At 58.0% G+C, this 18,951-nt stretch overlaps 9 protein-coding genes across 9 annotated transcripts; 5 read left to right on the forward strand and 4 right to left on the reverse strand.

Moving 5' to 3' along the window:
• Positions 1 to 131: 131 nt before the first annotated feature.
• On the reverse strand, positions 132 to 905 carry PSEUBRA_000879 (Protein of unknown function DUF4505; the record flags this gene model as incomplete). The annotated part of the gene is made up of 1 exon (XM_016434182.1): positions 132 to 905. One exon carries the CDS (start codon positions 903 to 905, stop codon positions 132 to 134), a length of 774 nt encoding a protein of 257 aa, XP_016294280.1.
• Positions 906 to 1,319: 414 nt separating this feature from the next.
• Positions 1,320 to 1,781, forward strand: PSEUBRA_000880 (Ribosomal protein S8; the record flags this gene model as incomplete). The annotated part of the gene is made up of 1 exon (XM_059464504.1): positions 1,320 to 1,781. One exon carries the CDS (start codon positions 1,320 to 1,322, stop codon positions 1,779 to 1,781), a length of 462 nt encoding a protein of 153 aa, XP_059321091.1.
• Positions 1,782 to 2,424: 643 nt separating this feature from the next.
• Positions 2,425 to 2,791, forward strand: PSEUBRA_000881 (Yos1-like protein; the record flags this gene model as incomplete). The annotated part of the gene is made up of 2 exons (XM_016434174.2): positions 2,425 to 2,662; positions 2,736 to 2,791. The coding sequence occupies 2 exons, from the start codon at positions 2,425 to 2,427 to the stop codon at positions 2,789 to 2,791; spliced, it is 294 nt and encodes a 97-aa protein (XP_016294281.2).
• Positions 2,792 to 2,990: 199 nt separating this feature from the next.
• On the reverse strand, positions 2,991 to 4,214 carry PSEUBRA_000882 (DnaJ; the record flags this gene model as incomplete). Its single annotated transcript, XM_016434183.1, has 1 exon — positions 2,991 to 4,214. One exon carries the CDS (start codon positions 4,212 to 4,214, stop codon positions 2,991 to 2,993), a length of 1,224 nt encoding a protein of 407 aa, XP_016294282.1.
• Positions 4,215 to 5,023: 809 nt separating this feature from the next.
• Positions 5,024 to 10,279, reverse strand: PSEUBRA_000883 (uncharacterized protein; the record flags this gene model as incomplete). Its single annotated transcript, XM_059464505.1, has 1 exon — positions 5,024 to 10,279. One exon carries the CDS (start codon positions 10,277 to 10,279, stop codon positions 5,024 to 5,026), a length of 5,256 nt encoding a protein of 1,751 aa, XP_059320891.1.
• Positions 10,280 to 11,297: 1,018 nt separating this feature from the next.
• On the forward strand, positions 11,298 to 12,665 carry PSEUBRA_000884 (Uracil-DNA glycosylase-like protein; the record flags this gene model as incomplete). The annotated part of the gene is made up of 1 exon (XM_059464506.1): positions 11,298 to 12,665. The coding sequence occupies one exon, from the start codon at positions 11,298 to 11,300 to the stop codon at positions 12,663 to 12,665; it is 1,368 nt and encodes a 455-aa protein (XP_059321092.1).
• A 1,303-nt stretch (positions 12,666 to 13,968) lies between these two features.
• Positions 13,969 to 15,975, forward strand: PSEUBRA_000885 (Immunoglobulin E-set; the record flags this gene model as incomplete). The annotated part of the gene is made up of 1 exon (XM_016434167.1): positions 13,969 to 15,975. The coding sequence occupies one exon, from the start codon at positions 13,969 to 13,971 to the stop codon at positions 15,973 to 15,975; it is 2,007 nt and encodes a 668-aa protein (XP_016294284.1).
• A 265-nt stretch (positions 15,976 to 16,240) lies between these two features.
• Positions 16,241 to 17,761, reverse strand: PSEUBRA_000886 (Aldehyde dehydrogenase; the record flags this gene model as incomplete). The annotated part of the gene is made up of 1 exon (XM_016434180.1): positions 16,241 to 17,761. One exon carries the CDS (start codon positions 17,759 to 17,761, stop codon positions 16,241 to 16,243), a length of 1,521 nt encoding a protein of 506 aa, XP_016294285.1.
• A 458-nt stretch (positions 17,762 to 18,219) lies between these two features.
• PSEUBRA_000887 (NADH dehydrogenase [ubiquinone] 1 alpha subcomplex subunit 12) lies at positions 18,220 to 18,873 on the forward strand (the record flags this gene model as incomplete). The annotated part of the gene is made up of 4 exons (XM_059464507.1): positions 18,220 to 18,332; positions 18,404 to 18,593; positions 18,673 to 18,741; positions 18,838 to 18,873. The coding sequence occupies 4 exons, from the start codon at positions 18,220 to 18,222 to the stop codon at positions 18,871 to 18,873; spliced, it is 408 nt and encodes a 135-aa protein (XP_059320892.1).
• Positions 18,874 to 18,951: the final 78 nt, after the last annotated feature.

An 18,951-nucleotide genomic window follows, 5' to 3' on the forward strand; every position in this document is an offset into this window, starting at 1 on the left:
CGACTTTTCCCATCGCAACAAGCAAGGCGGGCCTCCTTCCGTGCAGCCCAAGTCATGCCGGCTCACCCGCGCGTCAGACCGTCGGCCGGATCCCGCAGGCGCTCAAACCCATCTGCATCCCAAGCAGCCGCTCAACGGCCGAGCAATCCGAGCTTGTACCTCCTCCCCTTCCATTCGATGCTCCCACCTTCGCCCCTCTCAAAAGCGTCAGGGTCGATGTCCAGCCCATCAGCCAGTCGGGTCAGCACCAGATTCGACCCGAGCAGACTCAGTCTTCCGTACTTGTCCGTTGCGCCCTCTTTCTTCCGGCGCGAGGGTTGGGGGGACGGGTGGTAGACGTACCCGTTCGTCGGGTCGACTACGAGCGCGTCTGGTTGAAACGTCTCCGTCTGCCTTCCGGCCCATGAAAGCTGCCCATCGTCACTCAGCTCGCGGAACACGATCGGGGTGTCTTGGCAGCGAAGCAGGTTGAGTTCAGGTCCGCAGGGTGAGATCCACTCGTACCCTTCCGAGTTGCCTTGCTCGCATGCAGCGTTGTACAGGTCGTCCCGCGACCGTGTGTCATTTGCATCGGGAATACCGTTGAAGGGAGGAACATCGCTCCAGTCTTGCGGCAGCGTTGAGTTGGGTGCGGTGAGAATGTCGTGCCGTGAGATGCTCCCTGAGTCGTTGTACGAAGGGGAGGCGGTGAGAGAAGCTGGGTTCGGCCGCACACGCTTGAAGAAGAAGTCAAGAAACTCGACATTCTTGAAGCAGCTCGTGAGGTTTTTGGGCACCGTATCGTGGAGAAAGAGTTGGCCGTGCACGTCGACTACGTAGCGATACACTCGGAAGGGTGGGCCTGTCGAGGTGGTCTTGCTCGCACGTGCGAAGGTGGTGGTGATGGCTCGACAGGGTGTCGGCATTGGTCGAGTCGCAGCGAACACTGATCGCCGTGTCAGTCCCGCTGTCAGCATCATTGCACACTCATCTGGAGTACTGCGGTTTCTGTGTGCATCTGCTCGGCGCCATGTTCGTGATCGTCGTCGGTGAAGGTGGGCCGATACCTTGAAACGAGTCTCATGTCGGAAGGATCAGGTGGAGGTCAAAAATGCATCACCTTGTCATCTTTACCGGCGTAACAATAAATTGCCCGATCTGAGCCGGTTCCGAGGAACACGGCGAGATTTTTGACCTTTTCAGAAGAACCCCTCTCGACCCTCTTCCTTGCCTCCCTCAGACACCATCCCGACCCTCATCAGCAGCAACTCTCATCTCGAAAGCGCATCTCAACACCCGACGGACGAGCACAAGATCCTCCTTCGTGCGTCTCGATCATCATGCCGCTCCACGCCGACCTATGCACCATCCTTCAAAACGCCTCTCGCGCGCGCCTTCGGTCGATCCCCATCGCCTCGACCCGCGATAACCTCTCCATCCTCTCCATCCTTCTTCAGCACGGATTCGTCCACAATGTCGTCCGAGGCACACAAACGGGTCCTTCTCCTGGATCATACACCGCAGCAAGCCCGGCAGCCCGCAGATTGTGGGTCGATCTCAAGTTCCGACCGGACGACAGGCCCGTGTTGGAATCTATGAATGTCGTTTCGAAGCCAAGTAGGAAGTTGACCATGGATAAGGACGAGCTGTTGCGATTCGCAACGGGGAGGAGGGCCAAATTCGTCAAGCCACTGGATATGGGTGAGATCGGGATTGTGGATTGCGGCAAGAACGGGTGGTGGGAGGTGAGGGATGCGATTAGGAGAGGGTATGGCGGAGAGGTCGTTGCGAGGGTGTCGTAGGTTGGCCTCTCATGCTCTCCATCACCACTCGATGCGACTCACAGTCTCGTAGCTCTAAGAGCGAATCACACGACAAGATTGTCGTCCTTCTTCAGGACCACGCCATCAAAAAGCCGCAACGTCATGCGCACCGACCGCTCCCGGCCCCTTCACCACCACATCTTTGTATTTGTACCCTGCATTGCATTCATACATCCGCTTGCTATCCTCTACTCGTGCATGTGCATGCCGCTGGGCTCTTGTTCGTCATCGCGTGCAGAGCTTGGCGTTGAGCATCCTGATCTAAATGTGCGGAAGGAACAGTCACGTGCGAGTGGCCCAGCGCTCGGATCTAACACATTGATATCATTCGCCTGACACAGACCACTCTCCACGCACACTTCTTTGCTGTCAACGACGTTCTTCCACACCCTCCCGTCAGACGAACAACGATCTGGGACAATCATTCAGCACATTCGCTCCCTCACACAGCACCACATACCGTCCGAGGCATCGAATCAGCGAACAGTCTACCAGCTCCAGTCACTCGCGCCCAACTACAGCATCAGCACAGCCTCACGCCATCGACGTTGCGCCCTGTCGACGATCCCTTGTCCTCGCACGCACGCTCTCGAAGAAACGCAGTGAGCGGCTGTACAGCACGATGTTCGGTCTGGGTTCAGCGTTCTACCTGATCCTGTTCATCACGAATGCGCTAGCCGTTCTATCGGAGGATCGGTTCCTGGCACGAGTGGGGTGGTCGTCGCATGCGCTCGCGGGAGGCAACTCGTTCGACCAAGGATTCCAGTCCAACCCCTACGCTGCGGGTGCCGGGGGTGAGAATGTCACCATCAAGGCGAGGTTGATCAATCTTATCTCCGCTGTAAGGACGTTGATGCGAAGTAAGTTTGCCCCCCTATCCAGATCGTACTGCTCACCCGAACGCTGACCCCGAACGCTTTTTGTGCATGACAGTCCCTCTCGTGGTCATAAACATCGTCGTCGTCATCTATCTCATCGTTCTAGGGTAGAAGCAAGCAATCAAAAAGCAGCATTTCGGATGGTTCGCACAGGCTCGTGACGCGGAGATGACGCTCAATGACTCACGACTCAGCAACACGCTCTTACCGACTGAAAAACATGTGACAAGATGCATTGCATTGGAAAACCGGAACACGAAAAGATGCGAGATTCTTGACAGGATGATGGGACGGACACGACAACGCCATCTCAAGGAGCGAGGACCTTCCTCAACCCCTCCTTCTGCGCCGGCGTCAGATTGTCCGGCAACTGCACACTCCACTCGACCACCAGATCGCCCTTGCGCTTGCCGCCCGTCTTGCTGATGGGCATGCCCTCGTTGGCCAGCCTCGTCGTCTTTCCGGGCGTGATGGTGTTCTTCCCCGCTACAGGTTGTGGGATAGGGATATCGATCTTGCGTCCATCCAACGTTTCCACCTGCCTCCTCGATCCAGGGGTGCCAGGCTTGGGCGGGTCGAGTGCGTCCACCAGATTCAAGGGTATTGTGACGCGCAGGTCGTCGCCATCGCGTCGGAAGTGCGGATGGGGCTTCTCGTCGACGATGAAGACCACATCCTGGAAAAGACCAGGGGAGACTTCGTGCCCAGCTCCACCGAACCGGATCTTGGTCCCCTTCTTCCAGCCTGGCTTGACTTCGACCGTGAGGATCTTTTCCTCCGAGCCGCCGGAGGCGAGCTTGCGCCCAACCTTGAGACGTTTGGTGGTGCCGGTGTAGAGGTCCTGCAGCGAGAGGGGAAGTTGCTTTTCGACGTCGCTGGGCTTTTCTTCGGGTGCCGAAGCGGTTGGGCCTGCGCCTGCGCCTGGCATGCCACCGCCAAAGTTGAACCCACCAGGCATTCCGCCGCCACCAGCTTTCCTTCGCGATCCGCCTCCGCCGAACATGTCTTCCATACCACCCATACCTCCCATTCCTCCCATACCTGGCATGCCGCCCATGCCGCCACCCATACCTCCTCCGCCGAAGGGGTTGGCTCCACCGAAGATGCTGGCAAAGATGTCGTTGGGATCGCTTGGAGAGAAGCCTCCCATGCCGCCTTTACCACCCATACCGCCAGGCGCGCCACTGGTAAACGTGAACGTCCTGCCTCCGCCTCCTGGGAAGCTACCAAACCCACCTCCTGCTCCACCAGGGAAGCCGCCGAATCCACCGCCCGCCCCATCTGCGCCTGGTGGTGGGCCGCCGGCACCCTTCAGCCCTTCCTCTCCAAATTGATCGTAGATCGCCCGCTTGTTCTTGTCGCTCAGCACCTCAAACGCCTCGCCAACCTCCTTGAACTTTTTGTTGGCCGTCTCGATGTTGTCCTTGTTGCGGTCTGGGTGCCATTTGAGCGCCGCCTTCTTGTACGCCTTTTTGAGTGTTTCGTCGTCGGCATCTTTGGACACGCCGAGCACTTTGTAGTAGTCTGCGCCCATGGTTGGGTTGTTGTTTGAACGAGTGTGGGAGGTACGCTGCCTCTTGTGGGGTGGGGGTCCGGTGCGTGCTTGGTGAGCGTAAATTTTGAAAGAGCTACTTCAGCGTCGAGATGCTAGGTGCTTGCTACAGGCGGAGTGTGTGTGGGGTCGCAGAAGGGGTCAAGCTTATCTCGAGATGGTAGAAGGAGGGCGATGAGACTTGCCGCAGATGCTGATGCGGATGCTACCTTGAGGTGTGGAAGTAGACACGAATGAGACGAGGCGAGTCCGCCAATGTGTTGCTGCTGAGCGTTGTGATGTTGGTAGTGTGCGAGATAGGACGAGCCCGAAAATTGCTCTCAATGCTATAAGCAAGATGATTGTGGTAGGGGGAAAGAGAGTGCTGAGCGAAAAGAGTTCGGGATGTATAGCAACCCAAAACCTTAATGATTCAGCCCGCACCTTGCCTTTAAGCTCACGTCACAACTTGACCGTGCGCCTGTCCCATGCTGCGCGCTGCAGTCACTTTTTTTTTGGTCGGCTCGCTTCCTCCACTTTCCATGCTGCACGTCTTGAGCCTTCTTTGCCGCTCTCGCGCCCTCTCGAATCTTCTCCGCGGGTGGGGCAGCTGAAGAACAACGGCTTAACATGGGTAAAAGTCGATCGGAGATCTCGGCAAGATCAGCCTTACGTCTGCACCACTACCGACCACAAGCGACTTCTTCTTCGTCCAAGAGAATGTCTATATATTGCGAAGCGAAGGCGATGTGCAGTCAGATGAGCCAAAGATATAGAAGCATCGCCAGACATCGGCAAGGCTAACAGTATCCTCATCTGGCCGAATTGACGGTAGAGGCTCCGCTGGGCGGGGTCAGGGTGGCTGGCGCATCTGGGGGGACCTGTGTTCGCCAGTTGTGGATCGAAGATGCTTTAGGGTCAAGCATCATGGCGATAGGATTTGGCGTCATTGTCGCTCCCATCTGCGGGCTCGCAGCCATCATCGGCATCGTCATGGCAGGAGACATGGCTCCTGATTGCATGGCGTTGGGAACGCCAATCTGAGAGCCTGGAGCCATGGGTATTCCCATTTGCATTGGTGTCGACATTGGCATGCTGAAGGGCAGTCCAGCGCCAGACGTCGGCAGGCCATCGAACTGAGGCATCCCCATCATCGATCCGTTCGTTGGCATGCCGATCATCGAGTGCCGAGGATCCGCCATACCCATGGCCATACCGCCCATCATGCTAGGCACTCCGCTCATTCTGTGGAGCATGACCGAAGAGCGCATGTCCACTCCGGAAGGCGACATGATGGCGGACCCCGACGGTGACATACCGCCAAAGCGGGATGGCTGCTGCTGCTGTTGTTGCTGTTGCTGCTCCCTTTCGGATTGTAGTTGTCGGATGAGTTCTGCCTGCTCGGCGATGATAGCTGCTTGAGGGTGCACATAGCCCAGTGGCTGGTCGTCGTCGCTGTCCTCCTCCTCCTCGCTGCCATCGTCCTCCTGGTCTGCATCCCCGTCAACCCTGGATTGCTCCGCGTCAGCGGCCGCATCGACGTCGTCCGTGCTAACTTGTCGCGCGAGCTTGGCGGCCCTCTTCTGCGCCTTTGCCGCTTGCCTGGCTTCCTTCTCTGCTCGTTTCTGATTCTCGAGGGCAGTGCGCATCGCAAGAAGCGCGGCGTTTCCTCCCGGATGTCTCTGACCAAGGGGCAAATCCTCATCAGAATCGTCGTCTTCCATCAGCTGCGCAGCTTTCACAGCGGCCGGTTGTGAGAAGGGCGCCTTGAAGTCATCGTACGCCACGCTCGTCGTTTCAGGCAAGCTGCCCGGCCGAGGCGAGGAGATGACGGCAGGTTCCGCGCCTGCGTCGCGGTCCAGACTTTGATGCAAGGACGCAAAGTCCAGATCCAGCTTGCCACCACCCAGCATCGCGGACTGTCGAATGCGTTTCTGCTTCAAGGCCGCGAGTGGAAGCTCTTCGTCAGACGAGTCGGCATCGCCCGACCTCGCTGGGTTAAGCGAAAGGCCTGCAGCGAACGAGACCGGACGCGATGCAACATTCTTCTTGACCTGAGCGAGGGGAAGGTCGTCGTCGCTTGATTCTGGTCCCTGATCGTCATTCTGCTCAGGCTCGACGTCCGAGTGGATGAGCCATTCCTGTGCCGCCGCCTCCTCGCCAGCGAGCAGATTGAGACTCCTTCGGCCGGACTGTGCTTGGTCGCGCGCGTTGGAGTCCTCGTCAAGATCAAGCGCGAGCACAGGAGGCACCAGAGGAGACTGTCCCATCGCGAGTGTCTGAGATTCGACTTCCTCCTCCTCGTGCAGAGCTTTCTGCGAGGGCGTGATGGACGAAACATCGACGTTGGAGCCGGCAAAGCTCGCCGTACTGGGGATTGCCGAGCCGTTCGAGATGCCGAGATGCTGTGCGGAGTTGCTCTTCTTGCCCTTTCGTCCGAGCGTAAAAAGGCCGCGTTCCTTCCTGGCCTTCGCCTCAGCTTCCCGTTGCTGCTGGGCCGCCGCTTCCAAGTCTGCTTTTTGCCGAGCTTGCTCCGCCTCTCGCGCCTCGTCATCCCGCCTCTTGGCCATCTCCCGTGCCCAGACCTGATCAGCGCCGAAGACAGCCTCCATGCGTTCCCTCGTGTCGTTGAAGCCAACAGGCTTGTCTCGGAAGGTGCGGGCAACGCTTGGCGCCACGGAAGCGTCATCGTCGAAGACAGAGCCAGCGGGACGCTGTAAAGCTGAACGGTCGCCATCACCGTCGATCTGCAGCTCGGCGACTTCACCATCCTCGTGTTGCACCTGTCCGTAGAATCGGGCCTTGGATTTGCGCACCTGGTTTCGCTCAGTGGCAAGGTCGAGCAGACTCTTGCCGTAGAGCTTGCCGGCGGGCTTGCTGTCGTCGACCCATCGTTTGTCGTCGTCGCTTGCCCAGAGGTCTGAGTCTGTCTCGCTACCAGTGACCTCCTCTTCGGTGCTTGTGCTGCTGAGGTCCAAGTCTTCATCCGGACTGAGCTCGTCCACGCCAGCCTCCTTGAACGACTTGCCTTCTTTGAGCGCTTCCTCCCTCTTGGCGCGGCGGACGCGGCGGGCGGCTTTACGCTTGCGCTTCTCCTTGACGAGACGCTTTGCAGCGCGCTTGGCTGAGCGGCTTTGCTTTTTGATGTCGGCGAGCGGTTTGTCATCGTCATCCGAGTCGTCGACCTGGTCAGGATGGAAGACGTCATCGACACGAGTGCCAGCTTCCCAGCCCCATCCTTCCCGCTCGTCTTCGTTTTGCACGAGATGGTTTCGGAACAGAGCGGTGGTAGGAGCTGCAGCACGTCGTCCGATGCCACGAGGCGCGGCGGCCGGCACCTGGACGGTTCTGCCCACCTCGACAGCTTTGAGTCGCGGAGCAGGCTGCTGCTGCTGTTGCTTCTTGTTGCCCATCTTGGCAGCGAACATGGGCTGAGGCCCGTTGGCGCTGTGCACAACCAAGCTGCGCATGGGAGGCAAATCACCTCGGCTGTTGTGCAGAACGAACCCATCAGGGACGTGCAGGCTGTGGCGCTTGGAGGCAGGAGCAGTGGTATCTGCATCCTTCAATCGCAGTTTGGGCGCAAACTCGGTACCTTGCAAAGGCTGCGGCATAACGATGGTCTGCGGCGTGCGAGCAGCTAGGCCTAGAGGACGAAGAGGGCCTCGACGCGGAGGACTGACGTAGTCGTCATCGATGTCGTGCATATCTTCCGTCTGAGCGGGGAGAACGGCGCCGGTCATGTTGGCCGAATCACCGGCACTTTGACCTGCGATAGGGAGCGGGTCGGCTCCTGCGACCGGAACGTCCAGAGCTTCAGCGTCAGACTCGCCGTCGCCCTCGGCTCCGTCCGTTCTTTTGGGCTTTGCTGGTCTGCCTTTGGCGTCCATCATCATGCTCAAGCGGAACCACTTCTTGCGTGGTTTGCCCCAATTGGCAGACGAGAGATCAGGGGCAGCACCTTCGCCGAGCTGGATCTCAAAGTTCTCGCCTCCGGTCTTGGCGAGATCTTGTGCGAGCGCCGTGATGTCATACGACGATTGTCTTTTGCGCTTCGGTGTTTGACCGAATTCATTCTCGAGCAGATGCTCGTCTGCTTGATGAAGCTCCTCCTCGGCGAGGAGATCGCGATTGATGCCAAGATGCGACGGAAAGGTCGAATTGCGGGCGACGTTTTGGAGCTGACGTGTGGTAAGGCTGTTGAAATCGATAGCAGGTGAAGCCGCGTTCCCAGGACTTGTGTCGTGGCAGCGGGAATCGGAGAGGCCGTTCATACTGGGGCTCGCAGCTAGCAAAGCCGCCGCGAATGGACTAGGACCGAGTCCAAGATCGTGCTCGGCAAATTGATCCGTTGCCCATCCTCGACCTGACATTTGCTGCTGTCCGAAAGGTGCTGATCCGGACGTAGCATGAGGCGGCATGAAGGACATGGATGCCCGCTGCTGAGCTTGATTCGGTTGGCTGACCGGGTCTCCGTCCGGGAAGAAGGAAGGATCCCCGAGATATGAATTGCGTCGCGACTGGCTTCGGGGGAAGGAACCGACACCGACCATGCTTTGCGAAGCTGTCGGCGTCTGCTGATCGAAGGGATTGGGAAAGTCAGCTGTGGGCATCCTCGGCGTAGTCATCGTATGGGCCTGATCAGCGGGAAAGCCCTCAACCTTGCCAGCTTCGTGAGACGGCGTGGTCACGACTTGAGCATCGGCTTGACTTGATTGCGACGCCGGATCGATGACGGCTCCATTGGCGAGCGGTGTTGACGGGAAGGCGGACGACGTCGTGGAATCGGCGCGGGACGACGGACGAGGTCGATCCATGATGGACTCGGCAGCGGCGGGCGCTGCAGTGTTGCTTTCTTGATCGACGCCGTTGACCATCGTCGATGACTCAGGCGGTTTTTCGAGCTCTTGAGAGGCTTGACGCAATGAACTCCGCTTGTTGCCGTCTGAAGAGGCAATAATATGCTCGACGACCTCATCCTTGGTGGCTGTCGGCCCTGGTCCATCCCATTCCGAGGGCGGAAGGTTCTCCTGACGCTCTCGATATAGCTTGATCCTAGCCAGGAGCTCGAGCTTGGGATCCGCCGTCCCACCAGCTGCAGATGAGGAAGCGCCAACGATCTCCGAGCTAGCTCTGACCACTGCAGGCCGGTCACTGGGCAAGTTGCGATCCGTGTCGATGGACCTACGGCCGGTCAAGGAGGGCGCCATTTGGTCGATAGAAGAGCGTGCACGTGCGCTGCCAGCCAGGCTTTGAGCGCGGTTGCGCTGACCCGCGGCGATACGTTCGCGCTCGTCTTTGCTGAGAAATTTGTCGACGCCCCAGTCGCTGAGTACATCTTCGGTCGCAGCAGCTGTATCGGCTTCGGCAGCTGCCTCCAAGACGCTAGCGGGACGAGAGCCTAGCTTGGAAGTGCGACCCGCGACGGAGGTGGTTGCATTTGAAAAGAGGCTGTCGGATCGATTGCGTGATGTACCTGCGGCGTTGAGACCTGTGACGCTGCTTCCAGCTCGACTGCGTGCCCGCTGGTCTGTAGGAAGTGCGACGCCGAGGAAGTCGACACTAGGCCGCTTGCCATCGTTTTCTGCATCGAGAAGACGGGAGAGGCCGGTAGCTGCGCTCCAGGTGCGAACGTGTCGTTTGACTGCGGTAGTTGCTCCCTCTCGAAACGGGGCGAAGATGGCGCTTTGGCTGGCTAGCGCTGGCTGTGGTGGTGGAGGGGGATGAACGAAATCGTGCGCTTGCGGTGGATGGTAGATGTGCCAGAACTGCGCCTTTGCAAGAATGCTCTCGTTGTCGGCCTCGATGAGCGCAGCTGCGAGCTGCAGACGCGCGTTGACACGCTTGGTGATCTTGGGTAGCGGAGGTGCCGATGGCTCGGTAGTACCGTTGACTGTGCTTGATTTTGATGCTGCGGCAAGAGTCTCGGCATCGGAAGGACCGATGCAGGCGTGGGAAGAAGCATGTATGGCATCTCGGACGGATTGGTAGAGCTGCTCGGCTGTCTGGTCGAAGGCCATGTGCTGCTGCTGAGCCCGCTCAAAGGCGGGAAAGGCGAACGAGCTCATGACTGAGTCAAGTCGTTGTGACAATTAGAAGCTACTTGTCATGGTCGATGTGGAACGCAGATCCTGGCTCGAGGAAGATGGTGGACGAGGGTCAGAACCCAATTGCTTTCGCCTGGCAGCAAGGTTGGACTGGTCCTGGAGCAGAGCTGGTCAGAAAGAGGACCGCTCGGTATTCGTGTAGTGTTCTGATCTAGCGATGAGCTGGTGACTGGCCGGGACGTGCATGGACGGGTGCGAGCGTGTGCTTTGTGAAGTGATGTGTGTGTGATGTCTCGAGATGGACCCCTCTTGTGTTGGTTGCTGTCCAACGGCGTAGCGCGCGTGTGAAATACAGTAGGTCAGCTGGCTTCTTGGCGCACGCATGTCCCACCCAGAGCGGACTCTCTTTCTCCTGTCAAAATTCCTCGGTGAGGTGTTGGACTCACTCACGTATCCTTCCGAAACTACGCCCTGTGCGCCCTTCATGGCAGCCCTCTCATGGGAATGGCCTGATGCTCGCTTGCACCGCTGGCCTAGCGAGGCGAATTTCGATTCGTGGTTCCACTCCTTCGCCTCACACATGCCATTTGAATGCGAACATGAGGCCGCACAGCCATGCTGCTTCGACAGCAGGTCTTCGCAATGCAAGCCGACGGAGACGCGACGACGGCAGCAGGCTTCTCGCTGTGAAATCCTGCAGATTGCTGGGGTGCTCAGCGAATCTCACATCTTGAAAAATTGGAACGAAGCCTCCACCTCGCAGACCGAGCATGGCCTTGCATGACGGAGCGCAGGCCACTCTCAAGCTTGCCATCCTGATTTCCAGGCCGCTATCATCCCGATCTTAGCTGGTCTTGCCGAGCTGAACGGAGCGGTACCTTCGAGGGACATGCCAGGTGCAAGCGGGGAAGCGCGCCAAGGCGGGCCATCATCACAGACTGCTTCCGATCCACCTCAGCAGCGGAGCAGGGCTCGACTGCCTGACCACTTTGCAGCTGCTTTCGAGTTCCAGGACAACAACCCAGCTTCATCCTCCCGGATGTCTCCTCAACATCGAACAAAGGCTTCCTCAAGCTCCCAGAAGCTCTCTCCACGAAAGAGTCCAAGAACCAAGCAGACCAAGATCCCAGACCTCTCGGCAGCCTTTGCGGACAGTGAAGATGATGACGAATATCAGCCCAGGAGTACCTCGGCTTCTCCCTCAAAGCGCCGAGGCAAGAAGTCAAGCGAGTCATACAGCTCGGAAGATGAAGGTCAAAGCAGTCCAAGGAAAGCAGGCAAGTCGCCCTCGCGCAAACGAATCCGACGCACGAGAGACGATCCCAACTCGGCGGCAGGCAGCATCTATGCGCACTTGAAAGCCGTGCCCGACCTCTTTGCCCAGCGCAACGATATCATGCTCTGCGGCATCAATCCAGGCGTCAAGTCATCCTCCGCTGGCCATCACTTTGCTCATCGATCGAACCACTTCTACCCATCGCTGCATTTGGCAGGCATCACCGAACACAGGATGAAACCAGAGCAGGACGTCGAGTTTCCTCATCTTCGTCGATTCTCGCTAGGTCTCACAAATCTGGCTGGCAGACCAACCGCGGAAGGAAGCGAGCTGCTCCCCAGCGAGCTCGTCGATGGCGTTCCGGTGCTGCTCGAGAAGGTCCGAAAGTGGAAGCCTCGAACGGTCTGTTTCGTGGGCAAGGGTATCTCAGAGGCTTTCATGAAGGGGCTCAAACAAGCAGGAGCTATCCAAGGTGGATCATCGAAGAAGGGTCGCTCGTCGCAGGCGGTTTCTCCGCGGAAGGCCGCTTCAAGCTCTCGGATCAAGCTTGAGGACAATAATATCGGCGCAGACTCTGCTTCGATCAAGGCGGATGAAGACGAGGAAGCTGCGCCAGTATATCTGCAAGCTACGGTTCCCGCCGAAGTTCTCTCCGCATACGCTGCAGATGCTATGGAGACCGAGACTCGCAGGCCACGAAAGGGGGCATCACCAGAGAAGCCGAAGAAGCAACTCTACACCAAAGGTAATGCGAAGGACGATAGCGGATACGGTCTCCTTCCTATCTGCGTTCCTCACTCAAAATCGCGTAGCGATGTCTTGATGATTGACGATGCGACCCTATTCTTCGTGACACCATCGAGCTCGGCACGCGTCACGACACACTTCCTCGACGATAAGGCACGCATTCTCAAGAATCTTCGACGGCTGGTGCAACATCTCCAGGCTGGTAGTGCCGGGAAGCAGTCAAACGGAGACAGCCACACCGATGTCAAGATCAAAGAGGAAGTGCCACCTGCAGATGGAGTTTATGTTGAGGTACCGCCCTACCGAGAGACAAAGACGATCGCCTTGGAAGTGGTGGACACATCTCGATTCCCGCTGCCCGCTGCCGATACGGTCAAAGTGTAAAGGCGTAGCTCCGGGCCTCTATCACGTGGAACCCGCGATCGATGAACTTTGACCTGTCGAATGAAGCAGTGGCTAAGAGAGCAATGTGTTCCGCAGGCCAGAGCATCACGAGCCGCTCGATGCTATCGTGTGTGTTTGTAGGCGAGGGCGCTGGCTTGCGGGAGAGGGGATCTAGAACCCTTGAAATTCGCCGAATGGCTAGCTCGAAATTCGCCGATTGACATTTCGCTTACGGGACGAGATCTACTGTATGGCGATCAGAAGATCTTTTCTAGGTCCCAAGGAAAAGAGGCCAAGCCGAAACAAGAACAAAGTTGCCGACACTCGCGGTGATCTCCGGCCGCGCGGCAAGGATCACTGGCCGCCCCTGAATAGAAGTGGCCAGAAGCACGGCAGGGCGTTGGCTACGCCGTTGTGACCAGGCCCAATCTCGGTCCATCCCTTGCAGATGTCACGCGATTCGAAGGCTGTCATGATCCGACATCCTGAACCCACCGCAAGCACGCAGCTGAGCTCAGCTGCTGATCCGAGAAAGATAACGAACAGCGTTGGTGTGACGTTCAGCCGAAAATTTGGCCGTCCGGTGGATCCGAAGGAAATTTAGCTCACGACCTCTCGCTCGCTTGCTGTCACCTGCCGCTGTCTTGGATTCGCTTCTGAAGATTTTGACCCTATAATTTATCCCGCAGTTTGTTCGTTCGCAGATCGTCTCAGTCTCCGAGGCAGCCAGCAAAAGACGGAAGCAGCCAAATCGGAAAATTTGCATCAATTAATAAAAATAGAAAACTCATGCGCCGACGGCTAATTTTTGGAGATCAGACCGCGATCAGACTGGGAGAAGATCGATGGTGCCTTCCTTCGCCTTTTGTACGTCTCACCAAACTCCGCCAAACGCAATCGGTCCCACCGAGTCAAACAAAAAACCTTATCGGACCACTCCCGCTTCTTGCATGCAGCTTTGCTGAGCCAACAGTCAACAAAGTGCCACCAAGCACAGCAGCTAGGCACAAAGCGGCTCGGAAACAGCCGTTCACAAAACGCTCAGTCACGACTTTTTGGTGTTGCAACTCCACCTCATCTTGTCACACCACACATCTGCCCTCCATCCTTCTCTCTTTCGTCCATCGAGCAATTTCAACAGTAACGCTCTGCAATCACTTCACGGTTCAAGCAACATCGATACACTCGTCGTCTCTCGTCAAGCGCGTCTTCCCTCAAGCCTGGCGTCAACCATTGCCTCGACGGCGCACCAAGAGGGCGCCCTCTTACCCTCTCCTCCTCGTCGTCAAGCCCACTAGTCAGCATGTTCAGCTCCATCGTACATCATCCTTGCGAGATATCGCTGCATCTCGTCTCGCAGGACATCTTCATCCACCCACCACCGCCCAACTCCGAGTTCCCCGGCGATGACAAGACCCTTCGCGGTCTCGTCGAGATCAAGTGTCCTAGCGAGCGTCATATCCAAGGCGTAAAGGTGGTGCTGCAGGGCGTACAGACGCTAGCTATCCCCGAGAATGCTTCCTCGTCCGTCTCTTCAATACGATGGGAGGAGAAGGTCATCATGGAAAAGACGGTAGAGATCATGAACGACGGTACAGCAGGCGCCATACCAGTCCGTCCATCACGCTCCAAGGGCAAGGAAAAGGAAAAGAACTGCGCCGTCTCCGATGGCCTCCATCTCGACAAGGGCATCCACGGCTTCGAGTTCGCCTTCATCATTCCCGCTTCGATCCCGCCCTTCGAGCGTAGCAAGCACGGCCGCGTTCGCTACATTCTCACCGCAACTGCTCTCGGTGCGGGCCGTGCGCGGAACAATATCTCCACCTGGAAGGAGATCTTCATCATCCTCCACGTCACCTCGGACGGCGGTCCGGCGCCACTCGATATCCAGTACCACGACGTACACGAAGCTCTCGGACCGCTTTCCGTATCCCTCACTTCAGCATCTCTCACAGTAGGAGGCACTGCGAACCTCAATCTCTACCACCCAGACCCGCCCGCAGGACTCAACGTCCACGTCATCCGCGTCTTCCTCGAGCAGACCTTCGAGCTGTACAGTGAAGTGCGTAAAGGCTGGCTCAAGCTTCCCACCGAGAAGCTGCGTCTCTGGGAAAAGGGCTACATGCCGTACAAGGCCAAGCAGCACAACGATTCCGTGGGACCCGAAGACTCGATATGGATCGGAGACATGGAGAACGGTGCAGCGGGTCGACCTGGTCGAGGAGCGGGACCTGGACCTGCCAACCTGTCACCCTTTGGCTTGCCACTCAACGGATCCGTCTCGGCGCCTGTCACCCCTATGGAGCCAGTGACCCCCATGCAGTACGACAATGGCTACCGAATCAAGTCGGTGGTGCGCCTACCTGACGACAACATCCTCCGGCCCAGCACCGTTCGAGGCTCTCGCGCCGAGATCCGCGTCAGTCACGAGATGGGCGCCGAGGTCTTCTTCTCTCGTAAGGATGTTTTGGACACAAGAGAGGAGAGCGACAGCTTTGGCAAGCCCAAGGTGCAAGTCTTTTCCATGCGAAGAGCGACGACCATCCCGTCTTGCTGCTGCACTTTCGATACCATCCATCTGCCGCCCTACTCGCTCGAGTCGCCCGTCAACTCCAGGCCATCATCTCCGACCCCCTCGACGCCGGGCTCTTTGCGCAATTCGCATCCTGAGCTTGAGCACTGGAAGCGCACTACCACGCTCAATCACACGCTGCCTGGCTCGCGTGGAAGCTCAGCATTCAGCTCCGCCCTCAACTCGGCCGCTAACTCTCGCGCCGGCTCGCGTGATACCTCGCCTACACGACACGGCTTTGCCTCGCACTTTACTGCGTCCGGTCGTAAGAGCCGCAACTCGAGTCCAACACGCAACAATCGCGGCAGATCTGGCAATGGCCTCAGCAGCATCGGTTTGCATGCTCTCACGCCAGCTTCTGCCGGCCACATTGACCAGAACGGAAGCAACCGCAACCACGGCTATTCGACGCCGAGGTCGCTTCCGGACAACGTGCCGTGGGCAGTCAGCTACCTGCCCGATCGCACCGGCACCTCGCATGCAACTTGCAATTGCGGTCGCACCACCGAGGAGCTCACCGAGGCAGAACAGCGTCTGCTCGAAGGCGTGCCCACTGCTCCCGGTGCCTGGGTGGAGAACACGGACGCCAACGTCCCGCCACCGCCCTGGGCACCGCCGTCGCGGGCAAGCAGCCCTGTCAGCGGCTGGCACCACGGACCTGGCTCGGCGAGGGAGGGCTTCCGTCCTCGCGGCAAGCTGGCCGAGATCGAGACACCGTTTGGCAGTCCGTCGGCGTAAAGAACGTTGACATCGATCCTCTTCGTTATCTACACACCTCTCTTTTTCAGCTATAATCTATTGTTCGCTTTAGTAATGGGTTCCGCATCTTTATTATCGTCAAGCACGTCTCGCTGCGGCTCCTGCCTCCAGGCGTCGTGCACTCATTTGTACTTGTATCACGTCTCTGCATCATTTGAAGACTTTCCTGCATCATCCGTCCGTCTTCTCGCCTGCTTGATGATAACTTCGAGGCATTGAATTGCAGCGAAATTCCGATTCAAATCTAACCCGAGACATCCGTAGTGATGGACTTCATGATCTGGTACTCGGCCATGCCGTGAATGCTTCCCTCCTTACCGTACCCGCTCTCCTTGACTCCGCCAAATGGAGCCTCGCAGGCACTGAGCATGCCGGTGTTGATCCCGATCATACCCGTCTCAATGCCTGCGGACATCCTTGCTGCGACCCTGAGGTCATTCGTGTAGACATAGGCGCCGAGACCCACGTCCGAGTTGTTCGCGATCTCCAGGGCCTCTTCTTCGGTCTCGAATTTGCGAATCGCGGCGACGGGGCCGAAAGTCTCCTCTGTGGCAATCTGCATATCGTCGCTCAACCCGGTCAGGATGGTTGGCGGGTAGAAGAAACCTCCTTCATCCGGGAAGCTGCTGGGCGGTTGGGGACCGTAGTACAGCTCCGCCCCCTTTTCCAGAGCATCCGCGACATGCGCACGACACTTCTCCACCGCCCTATCGGTGATCAGCGGGCCGAGCATGGTCGACGAATCCTCGCCATCACCCTGCTTGTACGTCTTGATCTTCTCCTTCAACGCCTCCAAAAATTTATCATGGATGCCGGATTGGACGAGGATGCGGTTGGCGGCGACGCACGTTTGACCCGAGGTGCGTAGCTTGGCGAGCAGCACGCCGGTGATGGCCTTGTCGATGGTAGCGTCGTTCATGACGATGACGGGTGAGTTGCCGCCCAGTTCCATGGAGAGCTTCTTGAGCGTGCTAGCGGATTGTTGGGCGATGAGCTTGCCGACGCGGGTGGAGCCGGTGAGCGAGACCTTGCGCACGTGCTTGTGCTCGCAGATCGCCTTGCCGACTTCGGCGACGTTGTCGAGGGTGGTGACGACGTTGACGCAGCCATCTGGGTAGCCGGCACGCTTGACGAGCTCGGCAAAGGCGAGGGTGGACAGCGGCGTCTCGCCTGCGGGCTTGACGATGCAAGTACAGCCAGCCGCAAGCGCCGGACCAATCTTTCGGGTTGCCATCGCCAACGGCAGGTTCCACGGCAGCAAACACGCCACCACCCCAATCGGCTGTCGGATCGTCTGAATCCGCATACTTGGGTTGGCGGCGGCGATCGTCTCCCCCTGGCACCCTACCTCGGCCATGTTCGCAAACCAGCTCAGGAACGACGCGGCGTACTTGACCTCCGCCTCCGCCTCGGCACGCGTCTTTCCGTTTTCACGCACGATGAGCGTGGCGAGGTCGTCGATGTTGGCGAGAGTAAGGTCGTTGAGCTTGCGCAGCAGGTCGGAGCGCTGGCGTGCGGTCGTCTGCGAGAACTCTTTAAAGGTAGAGAGGCACGATGAGACCGCATCGTTCACGTCTTGGGTGTTGCACTCGGGAATTGTGGCCACAATGACTTTGCGGTCGCCCGGGTAGACAACATCGAAGGTCTTACCCGAGTGCGAATCGAGTCGTTGCGAGCCGATGACGATCTTGGTGCTGAACAGCGAAGGGTCTTTGAGGCGCGAGGCTTCCGAGGAAGTGTTGCCATTGGTGCCGTTGCTTGACATGGTTGATGGATGGATGGGGTGGAGTGTTTAGAAGGGAGGTGCGTTCAATGAAATGAGAAAGGGTGGTGGTTGAGAAGGAAACGCGCCGGTACGAGGTCGACTCTGGATGGGCGATGCTGCCTAGCGGGTCCGCTACCGCATCTAAGAGCAAATCATGCCCTTCCAAAGGTGGCATGACCCATTCTTGGGGTCCTCGGCATCTCAATCGAAGCCAGCTTCATGGTGCGGGGTAAAGAATGACGCAGCGGCCGTGCGCCTTTCCTGCTTTGACAGGTGCGCAATTACGAGCTGCGTCAAATCTGTCCGATCCGCACTTCCTCGACTGGATCGGCGCGATTCGAAATTCGCTTCCGACTCGGGCGCCCAACCGCCATCGCATTTCGCGCCATTTCCACACAACACCTTCTGTTGGCCCCCCTCGTCATCATCGCCCCTTATCGCATCGAGCAAGGTTCAAGATGTCGCTCGCACGCACGATCAATGCTATCCGCAAGGACGGCCTGCGCAAGTTCTGGCGCGACCTCAACTACATTGGTGATGCCAAGACCGGTCGTCTCGTCGGCATCGACAGGTAGGTTCCCGTTTCCTCTCTTTGCTAAGCTCGTGGATCGAATCGCTGACTTTTTGGGGGTTCAAATGTAGGAACGGCAACAAGTTCTACGAGAACCACAACGAGTTCAACCTGAGGCATCGATGGGTGGACTACGTGGCGGACAACGAGTTTAACGCTTCCCAAGTCGATCCGTTGTGGCACTCGTGGTTGCACCACATCCGCAAGGATCCGCCTCACGAGGACGCAGGCATTCAGAAGATGACCCAGTCCTGGATGACCGTAAGTGCTGCGCACCAGGGCGGAGAACGATGATGAGAACGAGTTACTGATCAGAGAGGCTTGGGGTTCAACAAAACAGGCACCACGAGAAAACATCACAGGCTCGCGCGGCTCCTTCAAGACCTACAACACCGTCAAGCCCAAGATCGTAAGTTCCCGTTATCCACCAGTACACGATACACTTCGACGCTTGCGCTGACCCGGATACACCCTGCGCTTGCTCTCGTTCCCTCTCTCTCTGCAGAACGCATGGGAGCCAAAGGTCGCCCAGCGAGGTTGATCGCCAACTCGGCTCCATGTTGACCTCTCTTGACCGCTCAGGCATGCAATGCTATCGCTCGCACTTCTTCATCAGCAT

The sequence above is a fragment of the Kalmanozyma brasiliensis genome (assembly GCF_000497045.1).
Source record: "Kalmanozyma brasiliensis GHG001 unplaced genomic scaffold PSEUBRA_SCAF11, whole genome shotgun sequence".
NCBI classification, from domain to species: Eukaryota; Fungi; Basidiomycota; class Ustilaginomycetes; order Ustilaginales; genus Kalmanozyma; species Kalmanozyma brasiliensis.